The sequence below is a fragment of the Planococcus citri genome, chromosome 2, assembly GCF_950023065.1.
Source record: "Planococcus citri chromosome 2, ihPlaCitr1.1, whole genome shotgun sequence".
NCBI classification, from domain to species: Eukaryota; Metazoa; Arthropoda; class Insecta; order Hemiptera; family Pseudococcidae; genus Planococcus; species Planococcus citri.
The window spans coordinates 57,877,044-57,887,509 of NC_088678.1; the positions used below are offsets into that span (position 1 = coordinate 57,877,044).

At 32.6% G+C, this 10,466-nt stretch overlaps 3 protein-coding genes across 6 annotated transcripts in view; 1 reads left to right on the forward strand and 2 right to left on the reverse strand.

The window, feature by feature from the left end:
- Positions 1-101: 101 nt before the first annotated feature.
- On the reverse strand, positions 102-1,952 carry LOC135836653 (integrator complex subunit 12-like). 2 transcript variants are annotated; one of them, XM_065351622.1, is made up of 6 exons: positions 1,805-1,952; positions 1,508-1,720; positions 1,219-1,439; positions 976-1,144; positions 777-882; positions 102-672 (listed from the first exon to the last, which is right to left on the reverse strand). In XM_065351622.1, exons 2-6 carry the CDS (start codon positions 1,715-1,717, stop codon positions 506-508), a joined length of 873 nt encoding a protein of 290 aa, XP_065207694.1. In that variant the 5' UTR covers positions 1,718-1,720; positions 1,805-1,952; the 3' UTR covers positions 102-505. The 2 variants fall into 2 exon arrangements, with proteins under 2 accessions (XP_065207694.1, XP_065207695.1); XM_065351623.1 differs by having other exon boundaries at positions 1,508-1,746; positions 1,805-1,928.
- Positions 1,953-1,989: 37 nt separating this feature from the next.
- The window catches only part of LOC135836652 (uncharacterized), a 31,336-nt gene continuing 22,859 nt past the window's right edge, over positions 1,990-10,466 (forward strand). Inside the window, exons 1-3 of one of the 3 annotated variants that reach the window (XR_010557070.1) lie at positions 1,990-2,979; positions 3,071-3,192; positions 3,521-3,659. Coding sequence is in view for 1 of the 3 variants with exons in the window: in XM_065351621.1 (XP_065207693.1) it covers positions 2,142-2,979; positions 3,071-3,120 (888 nt within the window). In the remaining 2 variants the exon portion in view is untranslated. Of the gene's footprint in view, positions 2,980-3,070; positions 3,196-3,520; positions 3,660-10,466 lie in introns of those variants that run through there. The other 2 variants (XR_010557071.1, XM_065351621.1) reach the window with 2 other exon arrangements.
- Positions 3,189-6,380, reverse strand: LOC135836644 (zinc finger protein 583-like). Its single transcript, XM_065351603.1, has 9 exons — positions 5,490-6,380; positions 5,157-5,330; positions 4,959-5,070; positions 4,665-4,882; positions 4,430-4,591; positions 4,225-4,344; positions 4,070-4,145; positions 3,805-3,990; positions 3,189-3,687 (listed from the first exon to the last, which is right to left on the reverse strand). Exons 1-9 carry the CDS (start codon positions 5,769-5,771, stop codon positions 3,509-3,511), a joined length of 1,509 nt encoding a protein of 502 aa, XP_065207675.1. The 5' UTR covers positions 5,772-6,380; the 3' UTR covers positions 3,189-3,508.

Below are 10,466 nucleotides of genomic sequence, written 5' to 3' on the forward strand. Positions count from 1 at the left end.
ATTAGTAAACTTTTTCACCTACGTAGTACGTACAATGACGAACTTGTGAAGATCAAATCAGAATTTTTATGATGAGAAAGGCAAAGAAGAAAGATCTCGAATATGTTGTAGGTAATTGTTTATTTTATTCAACGATGAAGTCTAGATATGAATAATATTGCCAAAATTGCTCATTAAATCAATTTCACGAGTGAAAGAATCAAATTTTAACAATCTCTGTGGGTAGATAGATACGGATAGAAATAAATATAAACTAATAAAATAAATAAACAAATAAATAACCGAACGAATAAATATAAAAATGTACACAAACGAATAATGATATAACAAAATAATATAATGTACATAATAAATTAGGTAATTACACAAAATATAAATACGAGTAAATATAAAAATAACAAGAACGTGTAACGTGTAATTTTTCAGTGACATGATGGAGCCAAAAATTTGCAACGGAGAAACGTTAATTTTCAGAACATTACAATCAATTTCAAAAGTCAGAACGTTACTTAGATGATTTTCTTTTATCATGTTTTTTCAATGTTCTTCTCTTCATTAAATGACTAGAACTTGAAGAATGCTTCGGACTAGAATTAGTTGATAATTTACTGCTGCTACTACTACCGTTGCTACTAGAAGAAATTCCTGATCTGCTAGAATGAGAAGAATTCCCTGAAAAATGAAGAATATAATTAAGACTAATATCTCTCATCTCAGGAAAGGTATATATTTCATCATTTTAATAGTGAGAATAAATTAATGGCAATTAAACTTACCGTAAGAACGAGAACTTTTATTGACAGATGATGAAGAAAGACTTTTTGAAGAAGCTGCGGATGCTTTAGTAATTCCTAGAGAAGAGCTCGATGATTTATTTTTATCCTGCAAAAAGAAAAAATTATTCGTTCAAAAGTTTTTAAATTACAATAGCAACGTACTCGAAATAGTAGATTTCATCTTCAGTGAAATACTTACACTTGATGTCGTCGTGGAAATATTTTCTTCGCAAGACGAACAATACCAAACAAAACGAGGATCGCTCAAATCCATATCGGTGATCGGAGGAAAATGACACTGTTGATGATAATGCTTGTGACAATCCACACATTCCACCAATTTATTATTCTGGCTCGAGGATGAACCTCTGTATCAAAATATCAAATTTTGTTAAATATTTTGCGATTATTTTAATTTTTCATTTTCAGATATCTCACTTACTTGCACTTCATACATATTCCATCGGCGTTGAGTATTTCAAGCGGAGATTCATCGTCACTATCTTCTTCGCTGCTTGAACCATGCACTTCAATATCATCAGTAATATTATAACTGAATACGTTGGAAGAACCACCTTGAGGAGACGCAGGAGCGGATTTATGAAATATACTCGGAGCCTCTAGTTTCGATTTCTTTGTTTCCAATTGAAAATCATCGCTAGACTAATGAGAGAAATAGTCATTAATACTTTTCAACGAAAGACTACTAATCCGGAGGTGAATTTATTTACCTCGTGTCCAGCTTCTCTCTTCAAACCAGAGGGAATATTGATTTTATTCAAAACGCTGACAGGTTCTCTTTCACTACCATACCTTTCTCGAACTGACTGTTTCCATAGTTGACGAAGTTGTTCTGTTGAATCAGGATCTTTGGAATGTAGCAATCTGAGACCTTCTAATACTGAAGGATCTAACTCTTGACTTACAATTGAAGCAGCCATAATCTAAAAAATTTGATAAGAATAGTATTCTAAAATAAACGCATGTACTCGGTATTTCACAACGAATAGTTTGATTCAAATACTTACTATTCGCAGGCTCGAAATTATGAAATCTCAGAAAATTCCTTTGAAATCTTGAGAGGAAAATAGCAGTTTTACAGTTCACTCGTTTCTTTCTTGTCACTCTTATCAGTCGGCGCATTCAAACTTCAAAGATCAGAAAATTCAATTCGAATGTTGGGCGATTTGCCTGCGATTTGTATATGATACTGTCCAGTTCGCACAAATCATTCGCGAACTGTATAAACATATGTTTTATCAAAAAATACGTTATCACGCGTCAATTTCAGTTTCCAATTTCTAATTTTCTTGTTCGCGATTCAATTTTCAATTTAAAATAAGTTAATACTTTTATTAATGAACCATGGATACTCTGTTTTGCAAATTTTGTAAAAAAAATTACTCTCGACTGTATAATTTCAAAGTGCACTTGAGAAAATTCCATCCCAAAGTATACGCCGAAAGTGATCTATCGAAAACTAAACCAAAATTCGATCAGAAATGTCCTCTTTGTGATTTTTCAAGCAAAGTGAGGAACAACGTTGAAAAACATCTAGTCGATTTTCACCATATAGAAGAAGTAAGCAATTATGAAATTTTACACTTCGCTTCGAATGATGAATTTGCCCGATGGAAGAAAGACATCGAAACATCATCAAATACAGGTTTTGTTCAACCGTGCGGAGCTCAGCGTTCCAAAAACATCAAAACTACGTATTATTATTGCAACCGTTCGGGTTATTTTGTTCCTAAAGGATTAGGTAAACGAGCTCTAAGAACTCAAGGATCTTCTAAAATAAATGGCGTTTGCCCAGCCAAAATCAAGAAAATAGAGAAAGAAGACGGTATAGAAGTCCATTATTTAGATATACATATCGGACACACCGCCGATATCAGTCATTTACGTTTACAAAAGGAAGAAAGAGACGAAATAGCTTTGAAAATAGCCCAAAACATTTCCTTCGATACTATTTTACAAGATATCAGACAATCCGTTGAAACTGGAGAAAAAATAGAAAGACTAAAATTACTGAGTAAGAAAGATTTATGGAATATTAAATATTCGTACACTGCCAATGGTACGCTACCACATATGATAGCTCTTCTTACTGATTTGGAGAAACCAGACGAAAAACATTCCGGTGATGAAAATTTCGTGGAATACGAACCTTTTATTGAAATATTATCCGAAGAAAAACCTGGTGTGTACGCCTTTTTTGTTTCTACTTTTTCAAATTCTGAAATGAATGTGGTAATGGCAATTTTCATGTTTCTAATAATATTTTATTACAGATCTTGAACACGAAGAGATCATAATTGAAAATCACATAATTACGAGCTAAATCTTAACAATGAAAACGATGCTGTGATTTCATTTTCCTATTATAAAGAAGACCAGAAAAATAGGAAGTAAGGTAAACACATGTGTGAAATTCAATTTGACCTGATTTTTTTTTTTTTGCAAAATAAGAGATCCTCTGAGGATCTCTTCTCACATGGAATCCGTAATGTTAAAGTTATAATTTAAAAAAAAAATAAAAAACACATTTTTATGAAAAAAATTAATAAATAACTTAAAAATTGTTTTAAAAATATGATCATGATTTCCTTAATATGTAAACAAAATGCAATTACGTATAAAGAGATCATTCTTGGAAGCGAAATGAGACCAATCAAGTATATTAAAACTAAAACCTTAAAATCGAATTCTTATCTTAATTTAACATTTAACTAATTTTCTAGGTATAAAAAACTAACATCATCAAACTCTGTGTGCTGGGTTTCGACGTTCTCATCAAGGAGTCCATTTTCCAGTTCGAAATATATCATCGAATCTTCACTGGGGATCAGATCAAATTCATCTTTGTTTCGAATACTTTCCGTGAGTAAATTTTTGAACAATGTTTCATCTGTAATAGTATAAAATACGTTGTTATGATTTTAACGCTATTTAGATGATTGTGTTTCCTTCTATTGAATGCATTCATTTAAAATTAAAATATGATGTTATTTTAAGCATCACTTACTTTTAACTTGAGATGATGGAAAACAATCGTATGATTCGTAGTCTGGGTACATTAAAAAATCATCTGGCAATAAATTTGGCAAATCGTTTGCCTCCATTGCTTCAATTTTGATTGAACTGTACTCTGGTGACTTGAATTTTTGATGGGTGGTGTATTCTTTGAATTTTCTATCGGACTTGTATTCGTCTATTATAAAAATTAAAGATTAAATGCTCAGTTCAGAAACAAAAACAGTTTAGTAGGTGTTGACTTTTTCTCAAGTTACCTTTTCCAAACATTTTTTTTGCGAGAACATTTTGACTGACTTGTTTTTTCACAACAGAAGATATGTTAACTTGATTCTAAAAAAAAAAAAAAAAAAAATACATGTATTATAGATTAGATTGAAAATACTCGTAAAGTCGAGAAAAATATCCTTACATTTTTGCGAAGTGTTTTATGTTTTTGAGATGCTGAAGTGTGGATTTTGATATGCTTTCTTAATGAGCTAGGATCAGTGTATCGCTTATTGCATCCTTTGATTTGACAAGCATATGGTTTCTGCGAATAAAAAAATTGTATTATTGAAAAAAGTTCTGAATATTTCAGTATTTCAATCATAATTTAATTTTGCAATCCAGACTACCTGATCAAAATGCGTTCGTTGATGTTTTGCTCGATCTGAACTGTTACTAAATGCTTTTGAACATTGAGTAAATTGGCAAGCATAAGGCCTTTCTCCAGTGTGAGATCTTTGATGAATTTTAAGATTTTCCAACCTCGAGAAAGCTTTTGTACATCCTGGAAACTGTTAATTGTCACGATGTTTTAAAATTTTCTCAATATTCTATATACCTATAGCTTATATTTTGAATATTTACCGGACATTTGTTGGGTTTTTCCCCTGAATGCACTCTCATATGAATTAGAAGCTTGTAACGAGCGTTAAATGGTTTCAAAAGTCTTGGACAAGGATGCCATAAGCATACAAATTCATCTGATTTGCGCGAATCGACGTGATTTTTTTCTATGTGATGAACTAAGAATTCTTGAGAAAGAAATTCCTTACTGCATCCGACCCAGTGACACTGATGAGAATCTGTAAGATGATTGAGGTGATTAATTCAGGTCTACTGATTGTTTTGCATCTTATCTGACAATTAATCAATTTTTACCTTTTGTTGTTGAATGTGGAGTGTCTTCACATTTAGATGTTTCTGCGTCGTTTGACAAGGATTCAGTAACGAGATCAGTCAAAACTAAACTTTCGTTTTGGTGTAGAACTACCTTTGAGGTGAAAAATTGAAAAATGAGTAAAAATTTTGCTACGCAGATTCTTCACAATAGAGTAGAAAATTGAGTAAGAAAATTACTTGGTTATCGGAGAGTTGATTAATAAAATCCTTATTATCGAGACATTCCAATTCATCAGTCGAAGTGGTCAAATTGAGATCATCGTAGAAATCAAAGAAATCTAATAAATGTCCGAAATTCTCGTTCGTTTCACTTTTACGCACATCAGGTGAAGAATATGCCCGATTTGAGATCTAATTAATTCATATGTTTCAATTAAAATTAATATTTAGGTGTCATTTAAATGTAAATTATCACGATAGGATATTCAAAAAATAAAGCTAGTGTTCTTAAAAATATTGAAAAAAAATGCATCTGAATTACTCTAGAAAAATTCAATCTCAAATACGTACCATATTTTTAACGGAAGAATGTTTTTCAAAATCATCCGAGCAATCGAAGGAATTTGCTGAATGTACGAAATTACTCTTATCAGGAGGCTGAATATTGAAATTCTGTTGCATGTAATTTTCCAAATTTTGATCATAATTGTATTCACCGGAATTGGATTCGTATTCGATTTCTTTTTTTAAAACATTGGATTCGTCGAATTTATCGTATAAAAAATCCGAATGGTGATTTTCAAAATAAGAAATTGTAAAATTGCCGCACATATTAGAATCTAGAAAAGCCATCACGATACGAAAATAAGAATAAGGTTACGACTTACGAGTACCTCGTACCACGAGTGACATTTGACGATTGGATGGCGCTGCTCGAGAATGTATACTACTCAAAATTTTAATAAGTGATAACTACTTTCTCGATTGTTTTTATGTATAATTTGTGCAGGCCTTATGTAACACATATGGTTGAGTTGAAAATAAAGAAAAGAAAAGTCTGTCCCCCGCTCTTTGAGGTTTGTACGTATGTATCTTTAGGCACACGATTTAATACGTATTATGTACGTCTGCGTTCATGTCAGCGGACTGCTATTAATTACTCTTTTTTTTCAAATAGGGGATTCTTTCGCTGATCGTGTGTCTATATGTCTCTGTATATGAATTATGAATAATGTGTACGTGTAATTCTTATACCATTGCTGCTTAGCTGCTCACATATGAACTATCGTATTGTGTTCCCGATTGATCCAAATTGATGAAACTTTCAACTTCTTTTCTCATGAAGGGATGGATAATTTTTGAAAGTACCTACCTAAATACCTAGTCATTCATTATTAGGTAATCAGTGAAGATCATGATTTTGGCTAAAATACATTAAATTATTCTTTTATACCAATCAGAAATTTCTTTCAAATTTACGCGTAGGGTTCTTAAATATCTAACAAGGGAACCTCTTGAGGTATCACACTCCGATTTGAACAGGACCTCAATTTTTGGAAAGAGCATAGTCTAAAACCCCCAAAACGAAATTTTCAGCTGCCCAAGTTCACTTTTTGATTTTTGGCGAACGTTTGAAAATTCAAAATTGCCTGTTTTTGGCGATTTATGCTTTTTTTAAAAAAAAGTACGTTCTTGATCAGTAAAAATGGTCAAAATGAATCCCAAAACTAATATCAATTACCAAATCCAAATTTCACCATTTCCAGCCATTCTGGAGCCTCGAGCGCGATTTTCAATTTCTCCAGAATTTTGAATTTGCTTCAGAAGGCGTGAATATGCAGTTGGGCAGCTAAAAATCGAGTTATGTATTACACTCGACCTGTTTAACGAGTTTACTCACATTTGAGCCGATTTTGAGAGTGTCACCTCAAGAGTGGGTTTTTGACCAGCTTTTTTCAAAATTAGAAAATCCAAAAAATCAAAAGTTTCCCGTTTGCGTGGAAATTTTCGAAATTTGCGCGAATCGCTGTATTTTGTCCAAAACTAGCCCCCCAAATCCTAATTTCACAATTTCCAGGCATTCTGGAGCCTCCATCGCGATTTTTCAATTTCTCCAGAATTTTGAACTTGCTCCAGAAGGCGTGAATATGCAGTTGGGCAGCTAAAAATCGAGTTATGTATTACACTCGACCTGTTTAACGAGTTTACTCACATTTGAGCCGATTTTGAGAGTGTCACCTCAAGAGTGGGTTTTTGACCAGCTTTTTTCAAAATTAGAAAATCCAAAAAATCAAAAGTTTCCCGTTTGCGTGGAAATTTTCGAAATTTGCGCGAATCGCTGTATTTTGTCCAAAACTAGCCCCCCAAATCCTAATTTCACAATTTCCAGGCATTCTGGAGCCTCCATCGCGATTTTTCAATTTCTCCAGAATTTTGAACTTGCTCCAGAAGGCGTGAATATGCAGTTGGGCAGCTAAAAATCGAGTTATGTATTACACTCGACCTGTTTAACGAGTTTACTCACATTTGAGCCGATTTTGAGAGTGACACCTCAAGAGTTGTTTTTTGACCAGCTTTTTTCAAAATTAAAAAATCCAAAAAATCAAGTTTACTCCCAAAATCGGCTCAAATGTTGATAAACTCGTTGAACAGGTTGAGTATAATACACAACTCGATTTTTAGCAGCACAACTTCATATTTACGCCTTCTGGAGCAAATTTAAAATTCTGGAGAAATTGAAAATCGCGCTGGATGCTCCAGAATGGCTGGAAATGGTGAAATTTGGATTTGGGTCGCCAAAAATCAAAAAGTGAACTTGGCCAGCTGAAAATTCGGTTTTAGGGGTTTTAGACTATGCTCTTTCCAAAAATCGCGGTCCCGTTCAAATCGGAGTGTGACACCTCAAGAGGTTCCCTTGTAAGCTCGAACTTTTCTCTTTTCATCTTCAATCAAGTTTGAGCGCTGGTTTAGAATATAAATGTTATATTTTCACAAAATATTTCAGATTTGATCAGTAGGTAGTAGGTACATATACATCTACCTACCTAGCCATTCAGTTTTTTAGGATGATAGTGGTGAAAAATACAGATTCGAAAATACTTGCTTCTGATTGGTTGAGAAAAGCAAGCAATTTTTGAATACTAATAATTTCCAGTTTCATGCAATTTGCACTTTGTAAAAGTCTTGATGACTTTGCACAAAAAATCAACTTTTGAAAACACGTGTTTCTGATTGGTTGAAAACATTCTAATGATAATTTAATGAGAAAGTAGGTATAGGTACCTTTCATCGAAACCAAAAATGTATCTAATGAAGGGTTACAAGACGAAGGTGGAGACTTGTTCTTTTTTCGTTTCTGATTATTCATTATGAGAAACACACCAGTTTTTATCAAAACAACCCTGTTCGATTGTTAAAGGTTCTTCAAAGTTTTCAAATTTTCAGCTTTGAAGTTTGATTTCCCAAAAAATGCAATGATGAATTAACATGACAAGTTTAAACAAGCCTTGTACATGAAAAATGAAAATGCACAATTTTCACTTCTGATTGGTTGAAAATATTTTGATAATTTTTAAAACTTCGTTCTTTCCAAACTCGATCAGTTCATTCAGAAATCTGAAATCCAGTATGGTAAAAACGACCAAATTGTCGTGAAAGGAAGAATTCATTCATTCGCATTTTGAAAATCCTCGTTTTTGATTGGTTGAAAAATAAAACTTTTAATTTTGAAAAGAAACGACTCTGGTCGTAAAAAGTGACTGAAGCCCGATGATGAAAATATACTTCAGTCACGGTGTTATTGAGATGAACTTTTGCAAATTTTCTTATTTTTCCTCTAAGGGCTCTAAGATGAAAATAAATTCGTTTAGAAGAAAATGCAGGCATATAATTGGTTAAAAACATTCTGTATATTTTTCGCCCTTCCAGTGTTCTCCAAAGGGGGAAGTAGGTACCTAAAATGTATTGAACAAGTGAGAAAACGTTTTGTTTATTATTACCTATATTTTATTTCATTTGCATGCTCGACGATCTAAATTACCTATTCAAACAATTTTAGTGGTGTTTCACTTGACCATTTTTAAAACCCTTTTTTAAGATTTTTGACGCCGCGCTGCTTCATCTTAAAGTCGTTACGCTGCAAATATTTTCCCCCACATCTGAATATGATATTTCTTGTTAGCTGATTACATATTTTGCATTTCAAGTGCAATTCATCTCACAACAGTAATAATTATATAGACGCTGTACATCTTCTTCTAAGAATCGCTCACACTTGTGTGAAAGAATTTTTGAAATATTTCCGGAATGGCTAGCAAAGTACACGAGATAGATAAGATAACGACCCACGGAGCAGCAATGTGCCAATTTCGTTTTTGCATACTTACATACTGTACTTACTTGCTTTTTATGAGAAACGATTTTAAGATTTTACGTATTCATTTTTTACGCGTATATTATTTTCATGTGGTTTGTGAACCATCCATCGTCAGTAATCCCGAAATTATTTTATAATTTCTATAAATGGTAAAATATACCTCCTACTTGTTCTCAAATAAACACATGTAAACACAGTCTGGAATTGTTCCAGCTAATTGGTACGTGCTTTCGGATTTATAATAGCGTAAAATAGCAAAAAAATAATTTTTTTTATGAGTGTAAGATACTTGAAGGCGCGTGGATAAAAACATATGTTGTAATTTTTTTGTTTATGTTTGTTTCACTTCTTAGTTAGGTTAGTTATGATTGAGAATTCGTATCATAATCGGACAACCATGCTCCAGCCTATTTAACAATGACTGCTGCATGATAGCGAATATTTTTATTTGAAGACAAATAACTGACGAATTTTCATTTGCAACTCGAGATTTTAGGCATCTAATAACGATTAGAAAGATGGAAAAACTCCAAATAAAAAAGAAAATACATATCTTGATAGAATAATAAAAACGCCTTAAGGGCTATGATTCTTCTGTTGTCTAACGTTGTTCTTGAAAACTATCTTGAATGAGTTGGGATTCTCCTATTTTGATACAATTTTCCATAATGAAACCTGTTTCACCTCGATTGATTTCTCAGATCACATATCGAATGTTTGAAGAGGCTTAGATTTTTTGATCACACTTTTGAGTTTTTTTCCCCTTCAAATTGCGTATCTTATGTACGAGTAGGTATACCCAGGTACGTTAGGGGTTAAATTTGGTGGTGTTTTGATTTAATTTGAGGATCGTTTTGAAAAAGTTTCCTACAAATACGGGTAAATCACGTTTCCTGACTAATTTTGGATTTACTATCGTAGTTTTTCCAAAATCATTGGAAAATGGAAATGAAAAAAATACTCAGTTCACACAGGGGTAGTGACTCGACTTTTTCTTGTCTGAAACAAAATTTAAATTGTCAAAAAAAAATCACATCAATCAAGAGATTCTGAAACAAAATTTAGCCTGTTGCGAAAAAAATTTGTCCTATATGGAAGACCATTTCTGCGAGCTTATTCGTTAACAGAACTTACTACTTAAGTAGTCTGTTAAATACATATATACAATATAG

Excerpts from the sequence above, each read along its gene's own strand:
- LOC135836653 (XM_065351622.1), bottom strand. The coding sequence starts at position 1,717 with ATGGCTGCTTCAATTGTAAGTCAAGAGTTAGATCCTTCAGTATTAGAA. Across the intron at positions 1,145-1,218 it reads GGAATATGTATGAAGTGCAA|AGGTTCATCCTCGAGCCAGA; the intron begins GTAAGTGAGATA and ends ATTTTGATACAG. Across the intron at positions 673-776 it reads TAAAAGTTCTCGTTCTTACG|GGAATTCTTCTCATTCTAGC; the intron begins GTAAGTTTAATT and ends TTCATTTTTCAG.
- LOC135836644 (XM_065351603.1), bottom strand. The coding sequence starts at position 5,771 with ATGGCTTTTCTAGATTCTAATATGTGCGGCAATTTTACAATTTCTTAT. Across the intron at positions 5,071-5,156 it reads ATCAACTCTCCGATAACCAA|GTAGTTCTACACCAAAACGA; the intron begins GTAATTTTCTTA and ends TTCACCTCAAAG. Across the intron at positions 3,991-4,069 it reads AAAAAAAATGTTTGGAAAAG|ACGAATACAAGTCCGATAGA; the intron begins GTAACTTGAGAA and ends TTTTTATAATAG.